The sequence below is a fragment of the Sinohyriopsis cumingii genome, unplaced genomic scaffold (genome assembly GCF_028554795.1).
Source record: "Sinohyriopsis cumingii isolate HCF-2022 unplaced genomic scaffold, ASM2855479v2 utg000229l, whole genome shotgun sequence".
Taxonomy (NCBI): domain Eukaryota; kingdom Metazoa; phylum Mollusca; class Bivalvia; order Unionida; family Unionidae; genus Sinohyriopsis; species Sinohyriopsis cumingii.
In genome coordinates, this window is record NW_028315879.1 from 6,145,178 (window position 1) to 6,165,851 (window position 20,674).

General features: G+C 34.3%; 1 protein-coding gene across 1 annotated transcript; it reads right to left on the reverse strand.

Moving 5' to 3' along the window:
• Positions 1 to 1,806: 1,806 nt before the first annotated feature.
• LOC149774479 (uncharacterized) lies at positions 1,807 to 18,972 on the reverse strand. The gene is made up of 6 exons (XM_089945228.1): positions 18,888 to 18,972; positions 16,841 to 16,894; positions 10,685 to 10,924; positions 9,640 to 9,876; positions 5,619 to 5,878; positions 1,807 to 2,105 (listed from the first exon to the last, which is right to left on the reverse strand). Exons 1-6 carry the CDS (start codon positions 18,970 to 18,972, stop codon positions 2,097 to 2,099), a joined length of 885 nt encoding a protein of 294 aa, XP_089801354.1. The 3' UTR covers positions 1,807 to 2,096.
• Between the last annotated feature and the right edge of the window lie 1,702 nt (positions 18,973 to 20,674).

The window sequence follows — 20,674 nt, forward strand, 5'->3', positions numbered from 1 at the left end:
GCAAACTTTGGATGACGCCAACATGTATGATTGTCATTTGAATATTTGGGACATTTCAATGTCGTAGAATCGATTTGCTAACTGATCAGCTGAGTGACATAAGATATCTTACATGATGTCGTACGGTACATGTTGAAGGAAAACTTTGAATATATTTTTAAGTCATTGATATATCCATTTGTACACTGATGATAAATACTGAGCCTTTGCAATCAACGGCCTTTGCATATCAATACATCAAACTGTAATTATTAGGCTGAGGTGTCGTATTTGTTTCAATTGAGGCCTAATTATTCCTCCTACTAGTAGCAGTCATTTATATTCGAGGCAAGTTATCTAATATTTGAACTCATTGTTCATTTTTCTGTAAGAATGATGGTGAAATAATTGCCTTGAAATACTGTTTTAAATAATCTGGGACTACATTTAGACCTGTCATTATAACAACCTAACCTTGAAACTGACTTTTTTTTACTTATTTGATCAAACTACAGATCCTAATCCGTTTTCACCAGGTTCTAGCTTTTAGTGCCTAAATCCTAACTACTTTACCAAATTTTGAGCATTACTGGACAAGTCTCTATATTTTAGCTCAGTTAGACAAATGTTCAACAACATGATTTAAACTTTACACAATAATCATGTTGGTTGCCGATTCGTCGAGTTTCACTTTCAATTCGTCACGGTTAAGTTGTCAATTCGTCCTTGTTTCATTTTATTTCTTTCAGTTAATGTTTCATTCTTTGTAAGTATTTTTAATGCTTTCATCTTCACAGAAATTACAGCTACGTTTCTGTTTACAAATATGGACCTTCTGGTGGGCTTTATTATGGCTTTACACACGGGAAACTGTGCCACAGATACACTGCCATATGAAGAAATGTACATCAGAGCTTCACAACGAATGGAGTCTGCGTTAAGCATTATTACTAGTTAACTTCATTGCAAACAAGTCCATTTCCATCCGCTTATAATAATAGTTTACAATATGTAGAATATGTTAAGGACGAAAAGAGATTTATGACAAACGTTCAGTTGAAAATTACTGAAAATTTCGTTGGTTTTCCTTTCCTCGGTAAAAGACTATCGAGAAATATAATATTCTTTCAAAAGGGTCTAGAGCAGCGTTACAGATCTCCTTTTACTCTCAGGTACTTCCATTTACAAATCATCGATGAGGAAATGAATCGGACATCGAACGTTGAAAATGCTGAAATACGACAAAGCTCTCCCAGATATATTGTATTTGCAATTTTGTATGGATTCCGCGACACAAACCTCGAATTGAAAGACCTAGCGAACGGAGGTCTTTCATCGAAAACAATCAACAGATAGTGGCATAGATTAAAATGTCATTTTCACAAACCCATGATAATTGATATCCATGCAGTTAAAGCAGAGAGAGAGAGAGAGAGAGAGAGAGAGTTATCCGGACGAATCGTACACAAGCACTGAGTGACGCAATCTTTAGAAGTTACACACTTAAAATATGTTGCTGACGTCACCGGACCTACGTCTTCCGGCCACGAAAGAAATTGCAGAGAAAGAAAGAGAGAGAGAGAGAGAGAGATCAATAGCCTTGGCCTTTGAAAATTACAACTTTACAATATCAAGCTTGGAGCTATCATTATAACATTACATATTCTTGAAAGAAAGGAGAGTGGGTAGAAGACGCATTTGCCAATGAGATACAACTGTAAACAATATTAATCCACTAAGACATTTTATTACATTGGAATACTATTTAAAGACAAAGCTAGTTCAATTCAAGTATTATACAATTCGTGAGCTTTTGTTATGGTTGCTACAAGCATTTACCAACCAGAGAAGAATGATATTCACCGCTGACTCAGAGTGTAAATAAAAATATAATGTTTATTATGCACTCATGATGCTTATTGATTGTTTAGAATTACAAACATTTGGTTACATATTCGTCAATTTTAGGTAAAAGAAGCAAACTCTAAAGTTTGTGAGTATGTACTATGAAGTAATTCCTTTCTTTTCGAGACTGGACAATTATGATGATGATTCCTCCATTGTACTGTGAGCCATTTTCTATTTTTCGTGCTTTGGGACTTGACCACGCGCTGGACTTAGTTTAACTGGAATGATAACAAGATGTGTGGCATTGTTAATGAAAAGATATTCATCACTCTTCATCTCTCTCTCTCTCTACAACTCTTTAACACAGACAAACACTTGGTTTAATCAAAGACTTAATTAAAGCAAATATTAAAATAGACAAAATGCGATATAATCTAACAAAATGAAATTATTAGAGAATGAACATTATTTATCCAAGACATATGCAAAATAGTAGTACTAACGTATAAGAACGAATAACCATTTGTAATATCACAGCCCCAGTACCTAACGTATAAAGGGAGATGTGATTTTTCCATTCATTAGGTTGACATTCTATATATACAATTAAAGCTAGCGGAATACTAACAAAATATACTGCAGAAACAGAAATGATTCAGATTAAAACATAAGAACAGTTAACATGTACAACCAGGCTTCCAATACAAATTTATATTGACACACATAAGCTTAGAACAAAGATTTGGACAAGTAATTAAAATGACAATATATATTTTTCAACACCAAGCTTTCGAAAGAGATGGTTCTCAGAAAGAAAATATATCGAGATTATTTTAACTGGAGGAATAAAGAAAGTGAATGGGGAATTTATGCACCATTGATGCACTGCATTAAACAAAAAATATAAATAAAGAGATATCCTTAAGGTAAATTATGTCAGTAAAAGCATACTTATTACATTAAATTTTACAAACTGCTGAAAACAAACGAGCTAAATTTCTTCAGGATTTCGGAAATTATTTCTGTAATTTGGATTTTTATCGTAGCTTTCTCAAATTTTCAGTCATATCGCTACGATGTGCCCAGTGTGGCAGTTTATATTGATGTCTAACACTGAGGCATCATGCCTCAGACATGTAGCATCTTGACGCACATAGCCACATTATCCAGCCCGGCCAGTCCTTATCACGAACATCTTAATGCTAAGAGCCAGGCGAGGAAGCTGCTAGTACCAAATTTTTAAGCCTTTGGTATGACCTGGCCGAACCCGTGAACTCCTCATTCGAAGCGGATATTCTAACCACTTAGGCCACTGGAACGATTTGAACATTAATTAATTTGATTAATTAATGAGTGATCGAACCATAGCATATTCACTAAACCTTTTATCTGCAGGAGGAGGTGGTAGTGGTAATGGCTCCTTCCATCTGTGATACAATTAATACTGGTATGAGAAATATTGCCAATTATTCGTATCTATTAGCTAAGAAAGCTTCAGCATATTCAACTTGCATTAGCAGTGAATAATGCTGTCGTTTTCATTTGCTGGAGAAGTTCTTTCTTTCTTCGTTCTGATAATGCCATTTTGTTCATTTGGCTTAAGATAGTTTCTTCTTTGCAATTGCAGTTTAAAAGTTGTTGTCTCTTTGTATGGAAAGAGAACATGAAAAGGGCCCAAATAGAAGAAAAGCAATTATTAGAAAAATGAAATATCACCGACTCCAATAATCAAATAAATAATATTACATGCTTGTTTGTTTGTTTCATGAGATATATCTTTTTAATCACAAGGTGTATTAGTTTTATTTATATGCATCATGACTGCTGGTACTGTCCATATAAATGTAGGCACTACCGTCCAAATTACAAGACTTTCACACTGTGTATCCTCCTGATCAATATAATTGTTGATAGCATTATCTTCTTTCATGTGGTTGCTTCATAATTTATGATGGAATGCTGTGTAATGATATCATATGTTGCTACATCGATGAAAGGAAATAATCCATCCTATGTTTTCTTCAACAGCTCTTTACACTTGCTTCGCTGTAGTAGGCATTAAAATTAACTCTTCAGCTAAACTCTTTCTCCATTATTCAACTGTCCAGCTCGGAAATTATATTTAGATTGGTATACATATAACACAGCATATCTTGTGGGTTTTGTCTTAAAATGTATAATATATTCGTTGATGTCTTTTTTATTAATTAAAGGGTTGAAGGACAGGTATTGTTTTAGATCTTGACGGTTTCTGACATATGGGTTTTGAAAAACAAAAAGGGTTTTGGGGCCCGAGATTGTTTTTAAATTTCTTGCAGTTCTGTTTTGTTGCTATATTTTAATTTATTTGGTTGGTTGTCCAGTGTTTCTGTTTAAATATTCGACACTTGATGACCTAGTGTTTTTATGTGGTGGGGGCCAATGCTCTTTAAATTTAATAGTTCTTAGTTCATGGCTACTTTAAAACAAATTTGGACTCGTGGAGTGCTTTTTAAAATTTAAAACGCGGTCTATATCGGTAACCTATGTTTTCAAAAGTGTTATTGTAATAGCTTGTTGAGTAGAATATTGCTGTTTGTAAAGAGGCTGCTGGAGACCTGAGATTTTTCCTGAAACACTAAGGATGATAGGACAGTGAGTTTTCTGGAAATAATAAAAGAGACTATTAATAAGGGCCTATGGTGAGACAAAAAAATCGAGATAGGAGGGTGATTGTATAGAGATAAAAAAAACAAAGATGAGGATAGTGGTGAGTGTTCCAGGATGGCCGATAACTAAACTACTAAAGCTATTGTGCTGTCTCGATAAAATAAATGAATTATCAACCAATGCCAACTGGGTGGAATCATGGGTAGAGAAAACACCAACATCTCTCTGATTTTCGATGAATAACTTTAGCATGCAGGATAAATAGTGATGTTACCAGTGTTTCTGGTAAGTGAACACTTTGGCTTTATTATTGATATGTTATTGTAAAGTTCCAAGCATGAGACGTAGAATATATTGCAGGGAAATAGTAAAGTGTTATCTGCAATATATGTTTAGTGCAATGACCAAAATGACAATCTATAGGTGTCCTAGTTATTATCCAGGTTCACCTCGATGAATGAGTCATATAGTGCTTTCTGACTGGTTCAATTCCATTGCTGATGTAACAACAGCATTAATGATATACACACCAATACCCGCCTCTCTTCATGAAGAACATATCCCTTGAGCCACTCAAATACGTTTGTAATTTTATTTCTGACGTTTATGTATAGACAAAAATGTACCGACCTTGCACCAGGCATTCCACCTTGAAAACTCAGAGCACGATATGATTCCAATGCTGTGCTTGTAATCTATATTTATGTTCTGACTAAAAAGATATGAATATCCGTTGGAAACCCATCCACATTCGAATTTTTGGAAACCCATATGATAAGCATCTAACATGTCCTCCATCGTGGCTAGACTGGCTCTTTTCGACGCACACAGACTTTTAGCCTCGTTCAGAGTCATTGGTTGTCCTCCTTCTTCATATAAAGGGAGATGTGATGTTTCCATTCATTAGGTTGACATTCTATATATACATTACAAATTAAAGCTAGCGCAATACTAACAAAATATACTGCAGAAACAGAAATGATTCAGATTAAAATATAAGAACAGCTAACATTTAAAACCAGGCTAATCATTACAAATTTATATTGACACACATAAGCTTAAAACAATGATTTGGACAAGTAATTAAAATGACAATATAGGTTTTTCAACACCAAGCTTTCGAAAGACAAATATGTACCGACCTTGCACCAGGCATTCCACCTTGAAAACTCAGTACACGCTATAATTCCAATGCTATGCTTGTAATCTCTATTTATGTTCTGACTGATAAGATATGAATTTCCGTTGGAAACCCATCCACATTCGAATTTTTGGAAACCCATATGATAAGCATCTAACATGTCCTCCATCGTGGCTAGACTGGCACTTTTCGACGCACACAGAGCTTTAGCCTCGTCCAGAGTCATCGGTTGTCCTCCTTCTTGAATCTCGTTTTTGAGCTCTGAGGAGAGGAGGTCAGAGAATTAAGTGTGCCCTATACAAGAATAATAAAGTAGATTTTTAAACTTTTTTTAAGCCATAATCTAACATGGCCAAAATGTATTGTATAGACACATATATCGCCATCTCATTGTGGAGTTATGATGGAGAAGATTACAATATAGATGAAAGACGAGAATCTAGTTTACCTTTTGCAATTTTGGTATCAACATGAAAACTTCAAACTACCGAACTATCTTCTCACTTGTAAAGGCCTCTATATTGTTAAGGCACCGAAACATGTAGGATGGAGATCCCGTTGAATGATAAACCTACCTTAGGTGAATTATATTTTTGCGGTTGCACAACAGCATTCATCAAAAACAATACATAGTGTGATGGCTGGTGACTTTTAACAAATTCTCATCTAATGGAACTATTCTATCAGCAGAGTTTAGGCCCTCGAAACATTATTTTTTCTAATTGAAAACAATGTATGTGAATAATTAACTATCCCACAACTTTGGATCTGCTACCTATTGTATGCGAATTATGCTTTGAATAATCATATGAGAACCTAAGTCATTTGCAAAAATATAAAACCAGCCAGGAAATCCAGTGAGCTTAATATTGCTGGTTACCGATGCAAATAGTTCCTGCATACAGAAATTACATGTCAAAATAATAGACGATTAAGCCTTCCAATGTCAGTACGAAATGTGTGGAAGAGCAATGCAATATTTCTGACTCTACCTATTCCAAAGGTTTAGCCATAATAAAGAGAAAGAATGTTTAACCTCAACTAACAAAATATTGTTCTCTTAAAGTCAATATTTCTTTGATTAATTGTATACTGTAAAGATGATTTTCACCCAATTTGTAAACGTATCAAAGAAACAACCTGCAGATTTTCATTGATAAGAAAACATGAAAAATAGGAAACTGGTTACATAAGTCGAAGTATTATTTATGTTGAATATCATCCTCATTTAGTCATTGGTATGTCGTTAATCTATTTCTCGGAACTCCTCTACGAACTCTGACATATGCAGTTTTAATGGATGAACACAAATAATGTTACAAATTTTCTTAACCTAGATGATGAACATTACTAATTGCTTAATCCTCATTATAAAATTAAGTGACCAATTGTATTACCATTAAAACTAACCATTGTCATCACAATGACAGTTTGGAATGGAAGGATTGACGTCTCTGCGAGCATCATAGTCATGTCTTACATTAGCCTCTGATATATGTACCAAAGTGCATAGGGATTTCGTTCAGAGTGGGCAGAAGGACCGGGTTTGATATGGTGTAGAGATAAGAAGCATTACTGTGTCATGCGTGTTCGTTGCTCCGTCTCATTACAAAAATAATGCAGTTTTGCATTTATTACACACACTCCTTTTGATGCTTTCTAATTACGTTTAGCTTTGCTATTACGAATGCAATTCAAAATGAACTGGAATTTGCAAATTTTCGATTCAATGGTGTCGAATGATGTTTACGCGCGGACGTGAAAGAATGCCTCTAAGTAGTTGTATGCTGCCAGTGTAATAAGGAGATACGGATTGAAGATCTGCATCGAACGTTAGAACATGACTATTAGATGGAATTGGTATGTAATAAACATTTCTCAGCACGATATTAATTTATTTTTAACATTGTTTTCATAAAGATAATTTTCAAATGATATCTCGCAAAATCCTTGACAGTAAAAGATAAAGTATTATGGTATAAATAATAGGCTCAAAACATAATACAGGTTCAGCGTTTTCTCTCAAGTCGAAAATGTCCTCTGATGGTGCCTAATCAACTAATGTCAGACCTCACATCAAAAGAGTTATGCCTCACGGGAAATAAATTGTCAATTCTACAATAATGGGTTTCAATGTTAGTGATCACTTGCAACGTATCCAATCTTGTCGAAGTAAATCCGTCGGGAGGGATGCAGGAGCATATATGAGTGATGTCATCAACAATTATGGGTTTGATGATTTGAAGATTGTTTATAAAGTTTTCGTTTTAAATATTAGGTCAGTATACAGTGCATGCGTATTTATGTAACATTGGATGCGGTTAAGTTATATTATTATATTCCGAAACAGATGACTACATATGCATATTTTACTGCTTTTTCTCTCTTTTGAACACCCTTAATATCAATGGGACTATGCAACCAGTAGTACATAATACATTTCCTAGAATTGATTTATAGGAACAGCATACATCGAGGGGATTTTACAAGTATTAACCAAATCTAAGATGAAGGGTTTTACAAGGATTTTCATTGGAAACGGAATCTGATAAAGGGAATAATTTGCTTACAGGGGATTATAATTTGCTTTCCGAATTTAGTATGACTGTTTTCTTGCAGTAAACATTGAATGTTTATCCAGTAACTGGTTCGATATGGTGCAGTAGGTTATATCAATGACAGTTACAGCAGTGTGTCCACCTTTCAAACCATTTGTACAAACGAGACGTATGGATCTCATTTTACTGAAATTAATTTGCTAACGTGATGATTGCTTGTGGACTTTGGAACTTGAAATTTCAACAATTTTTAGGGCTGACTTAGTGAAATTTCAATTTCTTAGTTAAATATAAAGTGATGATTCATATGTTCCAGACATTAGTTAAGCCTTACGAACGGCATTAATACCAGATGGTACACTTTCACCTATCTTGTTGTGTTTAGTTTGTTTTGTTTGTTAGAATATTCCAGTGTGGATAGAAACTGTCCTAAGAACGTACGTGGAAAGATATTTCAATATCAGTAATTTAGGAATTTCAAGCAGACAAGCATCCGCTTTACACTAACACACTATCTATATAATTCTTTGACTTTTAGATTATATAATAAATATACCACATTTACAAATATTGAGTAGATAAAAGGAATTATTTTACGAGGGGGGACATTACAAAAGATTGTTTTGTCATTAGTGACAAAGCCACGAGCAACAATACAAATAGTTTATTCTACATGAGTGATACCTTTCTTTGTACCTAACTAAACAATTAAAATATTCTTTTCGTTATGCAATTCGTCGTGCAAAATTCTTCAATTTGCGTGTACTTTTTCTCTATTCTCTGTCAATACAACTAGTAGCATTGAGGAGTGGGACCGAAAAAATGAAATAGTCCTAAATATGATAATATAAGTTTGATAAAGATACACAAGGGCAAATATGTTTCCAATATATGAAAAATGTAGATTCAAAAGTAACATCTCTACAGTGGCGATAGATGTAGCATCGACATAATGGAGATATAGGTTTACTCTAACTGTTAAATGCAAAAAACAGCATGCATGGTTTGTTCTCAGTCGGTAGAATGAAGGAATGTATATATGGCACAGGCATACAACTAAGCAGTCATGAAAACAATATCAAAACATTTTCTTTCCTAACTCAGAAAAATAAACGAATGCGATATTGTATTTATTATATGACCCTGTTTTAGGCTTTCTAAAAAGGCGATTCACCGTGATCCAAAGATGACGTGAAAGGTTGAAGCCAGGAGGGCAGACAGATAGCTAAGCTACGCGTTAGCGGTTTACAACATTTGTTGAAGACCAGTTGACACTCCATGCCGAAAAAGCTGCCATATCCTCCGACAACGGAACTAACTAGATTGGGCATATCGAAATCAAATGCCACTGAGCATCAGGAAAACACAAGATCAGTCATTCCCAGTTACTTTCTTTTTGCTAGGGCTTGACATACGAGTAAAATCAATCGAAAATGATTCTAACAAAGAAAATGTATTTTTTACCGTATTTCCGCGGCGTGCAGTATACGTTAAAGGCGAGCGGATTATCGCATTCTGATAGTACTCCTTCGGAAACTTTATATATTTCATCATCTGCCACATACCCGCAAGTGGGTATTTGGTAGCCATCTTTTTTGGCGGCTATTAGATCATCTAATGTAGCGAAAGATAGTCCTTGAGATTCACAATATGGCTTAGCAACAGTGAACGTCACACTGTGGTCCGTTACTAATTTAGACACTGAAACAGAAATGGGAATTTAGTTTCATAGCTCATGTGTGTATGTATATATGTACAATTGTGTACGTATGCGATTGTTTATTTTGAGCTCTATAAAATCATTTACCGAATACACGCTTGTATGCATGCCAATTTCATTAAATGAAAGAACGCAATGTTTACATGATGAATTAAAACTATTTGAAAAGCATTATAAAAATTCCATATTTCTAATAATAATTATCTTTTGTATATACATCAATGAAGCCTGTGCAAAATAAGACCAAAATGAATATAGTAAATATAAACTAGTTTGAAAGACGTAGATGATGTCTTACATAGCTGATAAAGTGACATTCAAAATAGATTATTAAATTAATGTTCTACACGATCGGCCTCTGTCCAACTGGAAAACAGATTTAATTAAACAAGATTTTACATCCATTATTGTTAAAGGTAATGTAACCTGAAACCATTTAGCCTTCCAAGTACGCTAAAGTACAAGCTATTTATATTAGGTGGTTTTCGTATTTTCAGTTTCTTCGAACAAATATTTATGCGGCTGCGATTTAACGGTAATGCAGAAAAGCCAATGGTAGAATGCTGAAATTGTCATACAGGCCTAGAATTTAAGTATTTATGAAAGTGTTACACCAACGCAGCTGAGAAAAGCGTGTACCGAGAGCTGTTGTCGCATCTAGCAAGACCTTTTCAACTTTGTTGCAATCAACTTCTTGATGCCTCATGTCACAAAATGAAAACAAAATCCACGCTTAACTTAGTTCCAGGGGCATCTTAAGAAATATAAATAAACTAGACATCAAGTTACCGACTGGGGTATGCCTTGTGAAGACGTCCCATCCGACGGCCCTAGTTAGAACATCATAGCTGATATATGCCACAGAGCTCAGTTCGCATGTGCCGCCTTCAGTCTGGAAGCTGGCGGCAGTGCAACCTACAGTCACGATGCATTTTATCCAGCAGTCCCGCGCTGATTTAGCTACTGCACCTTCGCTGTGCTCTCTTTTCACTCTGTAGTTTTTGAAACGATTGTGTGCTAAAGTCAAACCTTTAAAAATAAAAATATTGATATACTTTCTGAGCAGAAGAGAAAAAAATCAAATGTAAACTCATATTCCAACAAATGGTAATATATATTAACGATGGGTCGTTGTAATTTGTAAAATACATAGATAGGTAAATAAAAATATCATACTTTAATTTAGCAATCTGTCCGCCTCGAATGCGGAAGGTCGCGGGTTCGAACCCGGGCCGGGTCATACCAAAGACATATTACAATGATACTTAAGAGCTGTATCGCTACGGGCTCAGCGATTAACAGGTTAGTGTTAGGACTGCTAGGCTTAGTGTTAGGATAATGTGACTGGGCGGGATATGATGCTACTTGTCTGAGGCATGATGACCCAGTGCTAGACATCACTTTAAACTGTCACACTGCAAACATCGTAGCAATAGGACTGAATTTGTTTAAAGCGACGTTAATAATCCAAATCTCTCTCTCTCTCTCTCTCTCTCTCTCTCTCTCTCTCACACACACACACACACACACACACACACACACACACACACATACTTATATACACACATACACACACTCAAAAACAGACACTCAATTAGCAATCCTTCGTGTCTTTCATTTTTTCTCCTCCAAACAAAATAAACTGAACCATTAAAACAAAAAAATTAACTATTTATTCCTGGTTCGATATAATCCAATATATATCACTGCGGCTACATATGATGCCGGCAGTCCAAGCGAGTGTAAAGTATAAAACCTTCATTCTAATGGCGGTTAAATGTCCAGTATATATGTTACATCACTGTCAAAAACAACAGATTGAACTAATCTTGTGCGGAAATAAATCACAGCCTTACTAAGATAACAAAGGTTTGTGATACCCAGGCTTGTTACAACAAAATCCAGATATATTCAAAGAAAATTATCTGGTGTGATGCCATTTTGCCGTCAGGAGAGTAGATATCTAGGAAAGGATCCTTATCGTGGTGGACTTGAATAACATATATGCATAACGAAGCTACAAATCCTATATACATGGAAACAGATGGCCGCGCCCTGCATTGCCAATAAAGGACTATGTAACTTAGCAATTGTTTTGCATACCAAACTGATCAAGGATGCACGGAACGCTGAAGTTAAACAAGCTTTCACTTGTTTTCTAGTCTTGAATACACTTAAGTACGCCATACATATCGCTTCCGAGATTCGAACCTGATTGTTCTGGTTAACAAGTGGCATTGAATACACTATACACCTGTATTATTCTGCCGTTTAGAAAGATTCACCAGAACAATTCTTGTTACTCAGCTCTAATCCTGAGACGGTCGGATAAGTTTCACATTTAATCTGGTGCCACCGTCAATTAAGAGCTGTTCGCAGTAGCAACTGTAACAGGATAGGACGCATCATAGCCGCAATCACTGGGGCTGGTGTAGCTGCTGAAATTCTACATATACACATATACCATACATACAACAATAACAAGAAAAGAAACTTCTCTCCCTTCACTAGGCACCTTTTTTATGAATCAAACAACTTTTGATGCCTACACAAAGTTTTACTTACTGTCACACCTTTAATGAATTCCAGACCACTCTCATATTTAATCAGTCGACATGGTCACGAATGCGTCTGTTCTATACACAAGTTAAACGAGATGAAATAAATAACAGTCCTCTCATTGTTCGACCTAGGGAAAAGGTGTGGTAGGAAGTTCAATCTTGTGTTGCAATACAAAGTCGAATGCCGAACCAGCTAAGAAACTTATTAAGTGGCTAATTCTACGGGGCCCCGAGTGGCCGAGTGGTCTAAAGCGCTCACCGTTCCGGATCACTGCCATCTCACCTCTGTCTGCGTGAGTTCGAGTCCAAGGCTCGGCTAGCGTGGGTACGTGGGAAAGCCTGCCAGTAGCTTCTCGTGGGTCTGTGGTTCTTCCCTGAGTTTTCCAGGGTTCTTCCTGCACCATTTATACTGGCCGCCATGTATAGCCTATCTTGTGCTGAAAAATGGCGTTAAACCCTACAACAGCAGCAACAGCAACAGCAACAGGCTAATTCTACCCGCGACAGCTTCACTCATCATTCTCCCACTCCCTCGTCCTGGACTCTTACCAAGAATTACAACTACATCCTTAATCACGCTACCAGCTCTTAAGGGTGTAATCAATTTGAACACGTGGCTTTTCTTAAAACCTCTATCACATAAATACTTCGTGGGATCGATCCCGTTATGCTATATTTATGTATTTGCATACGTTCTGAATAAGAATTTTATCAAGGGAATACAGTCTTAAAAAAGAAAAGTTGGGAATGTTTCAGCCAAGAATAAGTCATTTGAGTCGAGTAGCCCCGAAATAACCTATATAATCATGCGTTGTGTGCTCATGACATCACATGATAAATAAGATTCAATACACGAACGATTGCCCGCTCATTAAGGTGTACGTTGACACAATGAGCTAAGGATTAATTGTCCACATACGTCTGCTGACTGTCCACTGAGTCTAGTGTTTTTTTGTTTTATTGTTGCTGAGTTTACTGAGATCGGCCTGTGTCACGACACAAAACCAAATTAATTGACGAAAGCCTGCTCAATAAAGTCGACTATTATAGCATGTCTCACATTACCTGTACAATTACCATTACGCTTACAACCTATATAGTACTAACATTAGCTGTAGCATTTATCAGCGGCCTAGCAGGGGAAACATGACAAACATACGTAACGGTGAAAAATGGCACGTTGTACATTTCTTGAACATTGCTTCACCCGTGCTAGTGACAGAGGACACGTCATAAAGATTGCCTAATCGGTAGCATTTATTTTCTCGCTTAATAAACGATATTATATTGAACTGTTTATTATTTTTTCATGTTTCATACTATAGCCAAAGATCCCTTTGAACGGGTTATTGAAAGCAGTGTTCAAAAAGAACCATCTTATCGCAAACTCTTATAACATTCAAGTAAGGTATCAATTATTGCATTTGTTCTTTAGATAAGATGTGAAATAAGATTGTATCAAGTACACCGCTGAAATAAATTTATCAAACTGAATAAATGCAATAGACGCACGCGGCAAGTTTTAAATAAACATTGAATGTCATTGTAATACTAACAAATCATTAAAATAATTGGTTTGAATTGCATTATTTTTTTGCCTAAATTGTCGCACGCAGCAGCGTATCTGCGTATAGGCAGCTACGTGACTGTGATGTATTAAAGTGTTTCATAATGTCGAAATATTTGAACAGGTTAAACTTTGGGCTTCCAGTATGAACTAAGAAACACATTGGTGTTAGAAATTAACACATTAAGGTCATCCTATCTCTCGTACCTAAACTGTATACTATTGCTGCCTTTGGACCACCTTAGGCATTTATGAAACAAGGAATTAGTTTTATTCGCAATTTCTCTGTCAATCTTATGGTCAAACGAGTAGTAGAACTAATCAATTAGTGCAAACAGATTGTAGTTTAAACTCTGATATTTTCGTCGCAAAAAAAGCGACTTTTCAATAAATTACTGAGTCTATTTATATCAGAGGCTTAATTTTTGTCGCGCATAAATAGCCGAGGTAGTCCGAATGGAACTGCCTATTTAATTTATTTTTTTATTATAATTTTAATTGTGGGATTGTTCTTTTCATTGCGCATAAGATATACGTATTAGGTTACTTAACTTATAATTCAAGCATGTAATGAGAATTATTTTAAAAGCATAAAAGACGTTTGTCTAATGAAGTCACCGACGATATCATTGTATTCTGTAAAAAATTCAATTCATAAACTGTGTTAACGTTTTTTTCATGCAGAATATATAAATAAAATAGACTGAAAATCAAATGCAGCAGTAATGAGAACGAACACACATACACTATTTGCGAGGAACATATACTAAATCCGAAACGTTCGCAATACACAAGAAATAATTCTGATTTACGGCTTTGCGTTCCAAATTCAGTTCGAAGTAAATAAAGAAGAGATTTGTATTATGTACGTTTATTTATCCTTATTTTGGATAAAATTAGCAGGATTTGACCTTGGTGGGTTATGGTTGTACAATGCTCTGACTTGGAAACAATTTCACTCTTGTTATCCTGTTCTCCATTTTGATGATGATGGTCTTGGTTGTGCGACGTAACTGCTCCAACCAAAGCCTCGAATATAGAAAGTATTAAAGTATTGGTTGGGAAAATACTTGAGATGCTGAGATAAACTATCTCAAATATTAAAACATAGTAACATATATATTAACGAAACTCCAATTATTTGGTACATTTATCATTAAAACCTTTGATAGATTTTGCTTAAATATAACTGATTTATATCAAACGAATGAGATTCGAGTCAATGTCCGCATGTCGCGTTTTACTTAATAAATGCTTTTCATATTGCCTTTGCTATCAAGAAAACTCTAGATATCATTTGTTGTTCTGAATGTTTTATTGTCACTCATTAAAAAGGTTCATACACTTTAATCAAATTATCAAATTGGAAAATTAATTCATTTATTTCGTTGTTGTTTCTTTCTCATTTGTTACTTATCATCACATAATTTATTCGTGTTTCTGGACATGTCTCCTTGATTGCTATGTTCCTATATTCGACCGGAGACAATAATACTGGCTCGGCGACTCCTCTAAATTCAGAGCATAACCTCATAGTTGTTGGGTGTAGCCTAACATATCCGACTTCATAGACAGACACCGCGTTTCCAAAATGGATACCGGGTTAATGCTTCCAGCGTATATTTATATTCGTTCACGTAAATACCCAATATATGTCGACTGCAATGTTACATATTTAGGGAAAGAATGACGCAAGACCAAAGCAACTAAGGTGGGGAAAACTGCAAAACAGCAACAGACACAAAATCCATTTCTCACGCAGTTTCAACTAAACATTTTCAGGCCACTGAATGGCTTTTGAAGAGACATTTGAAACTGATGTAGATAATACCGTTATCTTTTGCAATGATGCAGAATATTCACAAAAGAAGTTATAGACGTTGATTACAAAATACACGAAAACCAAAATAACTATTAATCATATTATTTGAACCATGGTGAAAATAACATACACACAGACACAAACACACACACACACACACACACACACACACACACATATATATATATATATATATATATATATATATATATATATATATATATATATATATATATATATATATATATATATATATATATATATATATATATATATATATATAATTCAAATACACCTGCGTCTTTTTCTGCTGGAATCGAAGAATGTTTCAAGTCTAGGAAACATAATATGGAACATTCCAGAAAGGAATACATCTTGTATAACAAAATTATATTTCCATGCCTCCACCCCGTTTTAAATTTCCATTTTAATGTCCCCATTTTTGGTATTTAAGTATGTACTGAGTATTACAACTTAGCTTTAGTAGGCACAACAACACAACAACAACAAAAATTATGGAAACTGATGACAGCAATATTAGTAGTTACGATATAAATGACATTAGTGGAAAAAGACATAACATACATATTATACAAAATCTTAAATGTCTTTAACCATATGAATCAAAATGGAGTTATCATTATGGATTCAGGTTGAATAGCTTTGCTTATGATTCGCACGTATACGCGTATTGTTGACTACACTTATGTAACAATTGCATTTCAGCGGCATATTGACAGCGGGAACTTTTGAAAATATCTGAAGTATTTTAATATTTTCTGTTGATTATGAAAATATATTACTCGAATGATAACAGTCATGGCATAAACGATAATCGTGAGAATGGTCTTTATGCATTTCTTTATTTAATGACACATTTAGTACAGTTCACAAAAGGTGTGAAATTGTTAATCGAATATTTTCCTTTAAAAAACATAGGTATGTAAATACTCATATAGTAAGGCCTGAAACAAAAATAAAAGGGTCCAACTTACCTTTCTTTAGTATCTGGACCTTCTCTTTGACCAGAACGAATTCAGGAAAGAGCTCTAAAACAGAAGAAACTTTACGGGTGTTCTCGTCACTGCAAACAACATCTAAGACCATCGGAAGGAGGATAATGATAACAACGGAAAAATTCATGGCAGGAGCTTAAATGAATATTTAGCAATGGTATAACTATTGCATTTATACACTCACTGAATTAAGTATATAACAAGAAATGCGATATAACAGTTTGAGGAGGACAATTTATACTGATATTGCAATATTTCTGTGCAAGTGTTGACTATATCATTATGTCAATCACCTTTAGCTATCACCGCCTTATATCCTTACGTGGATCTGTTTGGGGGATTAAGCTTATGCCCCGCCCACATTATTAATTAAGGTCTCATCTTCTAAGATGTATAATTTGTTGGATTTTTGTAAATGCATTAAGTTAAATCTTTTTAACGTTTGCAAAATATCTTTAGGATTCCATATGTTTCAAAGGATTAGGAGAAAATATAGTATGCTCATGATAGTGGGCGGTGTTTAAAACAGGAAGAGGGAATACTTTTTAATTTGCATATACTATAAACGATGTGCCAGTCATGTTGGCTCTTTGACATGTTACATTCGTGACAGAAACTACTATCTAGAAATATGTTTACACTTGTGCTTTGAGTCTATACTTATTTATTTATTTCGTATGAAAACGTTATTGCAAACACAGAAATACAAATAACACAGTCAAACACAAAACTTAACAACCATCAATTACAGTAATATACGCACTAGTGTGAAAACATTTTAATCAACTTCATATCCATCTAAATGGATTTTAATTAAAAAGATGTATTACATATATTTGATTTAATTTATATTTGGTTAAAGTTGTGTTTGATTTGATTTGATTGTTTGTGGGTTTTGGAATATTATTATTTCCTTTACATGTCAATATAATGAATATCTGTTTGCTACAAATTTGATATTTTCCAGAAAATTTAGTTTGACCTGAGTTTCAACTTAGATTCCTAATAAAAGAAACACTTCTTTTTATTTTTGACATGGTTCCTAGCCTTGATTGATGGCCAAGCAATCAACGAAAAGGCTGGGGACGTTCCGATTGGTGATGAAACGCATCCTACCATCATAGCGAAACTTGTGTCATTAAGCATTCGTACCGCCGGTAAAATGAAACCACAGTTACAAGCAGGCACAGACAGTTCATCCTATTCCTAGTTACAAACGGACACAAACAGTTTACCCTATTCCTAGTTACAAACAGGCACAGACAGTTCAGACAGTTTACCCTATTCCTCGTTACAAACAGGCACAACAACTTTACCCTATTTCTGTCAAAGTGACAAAGCGATCATTTGTTCCATGATGCAGAGAGGACGATTTTAAAGATCGTCTTAATGTTAACAATATATATATATATATATATATATATATATATATATATATATATATATATATATATATATATATATATATATATATTATATATATATATATATATATATATATATATAACTTTCAAATAAATTCTACTTATACTAAATTTAAATTGTTGCTCTTTCTTTGGAAACAAATTCTCATGTTGCCTCCATTTAAATAGCTTTTAATTATTGACGTTGGGTTTCTTTGTCCTTTATCCTTTCTGTGCTCTTTTTATGTTTGCTTTTACCGCTCCATTGACTCTGGGAATTCCGGCCTTTTAACCATCAAAACTACAATCAAGGATATTTGTCATGGTTGTAGAAGTCGGAATGTCTGACAGATGGTATTGATTATTAATTAGTACCTTTATTCCAAGATAACATATAGGGTATGTCATCTAAGCACAATATTATATTACAAGGCAACAGTGAATAATAGTGTGTGTGTGATTTGGATTTTTAACGTAGCTTAACAATTTTTCAGTCATATCCCTACGATGTCTGCAGTGTGATAGTTTATAGTGATTTCTAGGGCATCATGCCGCAGACATGTATCATGATGTCCACAAAGTCGCATTATCCTGACACCAGTCCGACCCGTCCTAAAACTGACCTCTTAATGCTGAACGCCAAGCGAGGCAGCTGTAAGTACCATTTTTGTAAGTCTTTGCTATGACTCGACCGGGGATCGACCCCATTACCACCCGCATCCTAGGCGGACGCTCTAAGCACTAGGCCACCGGAGCGGTCCTGAATAATATTAAATGCATTTATAGATAGTGTGAGTATATAACATATACTCTAAGTGAATAAGGGCAATGTGAGGATCTTAAAGGTTTCAAATACACTTCATGCTTAAAACTGTTCCTTAATTTGTTTAGCCTACTGTTTGTCTGTCTCTGTGATTGTCTCTCAATAGGTAGGTCTGTTCGTCTATCTACAAGGGACACGAATTACATGCAAAAGATGATCGCTATTATGAATGAAATTTTTATATCCGTTTTATGTAGGTCGAATGTTACTTTTACCAGAGACACTTTCCAGTTTTAAATGATGTATGATCCATTTTAAACAACTTGATTTGCCTAACAAGAATCAAGTTTTTAAACTGGAAATTCAGTCTATCATTATTACGTATTTGACCTAAGCTTACAAGAAACTTATCAGTATGTTAAAGATATGGAGATACTCTAAGTGTCTTAAAGGAGGTGCTAATGACGTTTTGTTATCACTTATGCCGAAGAAAACGTTTCGACTTCACTCGTTAATAGATTATGATATCTACGAAAACAAAAACATATGTGATTTTGTTATATATAAATAGAAATTTAAAATACTTACGGCTTTTAAGGATTTGTTTCCTGTTTTGTGCCACTGCAGTTATGGGATCTATTACTGCAATGACCGTATGTTGGTCTGCCTATCTGCATTTAGTCTTTGAAGTGTATTGTTATTGATTCCAACAGTAACAGATTTCATTCGATATGTATGTCTTTTCCTCGCTCATACACTATTCACAATTTTACGCACAATTCAGCGCAACTATGTTAAATTAATTGCATCCGTTTTTATAAGAGACATTCTACAGTTCTCCAGGATGACAGATCCGTTGTAAACAACTTGATTTGCCTAACAAGAATCAAGATTTTTCATGCAAATTTAAACTCTTAGTTGGATATATTTTGACCCAAGCTAACATGAAAATCTAATGTAAACGTGGAGTTTCTTTTATTATTGTTCATATATATATATATATATATATATATATATATATATATATATATATATATATATATATATATATATATATATATATATATATACATACATATATATATATATATATATATACATATATATATATATATATATATATATATTATATATATATATATATATATATATATATATATATATATATATATATATATATATATTTCAATTGTTTTATTTCTGTACTAAGCCATTAGTGCATTGATAAAATAAAGTTCTTACATTTCGCAATAATTTAGGACTCTGACTTTTCACTGATTTATCTTCTGTATTCAATACTTCAAAGTGCGTATTTTTCCGCCCAACAATAATGCCTTTTTTACCAAACAAATGAAAACAATTGTACATTTATATCGTATGGAATCGAGCCAATACGCATTCGTACTTGCAACTGACTTCAGAGAGTATCCACCTTAATGTTAAGATATTGGTGATTGTGAATTTACCTAATATGATTATCAAGCTTGAAATCTAATTTATAACAGTAACTACACTCTATTTTGTAATTGCAATTTAGTTTCGATTTTCAATTAACAATCATTTACCTCCAATGTATGGATGGTTTTCAAATCAGCTCATGAGCTTGTTGAGAGCTATGATCATCAAGTAAACAATTTGCAGAATTAC

Bases quoted from the DNA above. Each gene is read 5' to 3' on its own strand.
- LOC149774479 (XM_089945228.1), bottom strand. From the start codon at position 18,972: ATGGGGTCGATCCCCGGTCGAGTCATAGCAAAGACTTACAAAAATGGT. The intron at 16,895-18,887 runs GTCAGTTTTAGG...CTTCTGTTTTAG, and splicing joins TTGGCGTTCAGCATTAAGAG to AGCTCTTTCCTGAATTCGTT. The intron at 5,879-9,639 runs GTAAAAAATACA...TCCTCTCCTCAG, and splicing joins CTGCACGCCGCGGAAATACG to AGCTCAAAAACGAGATTCAA.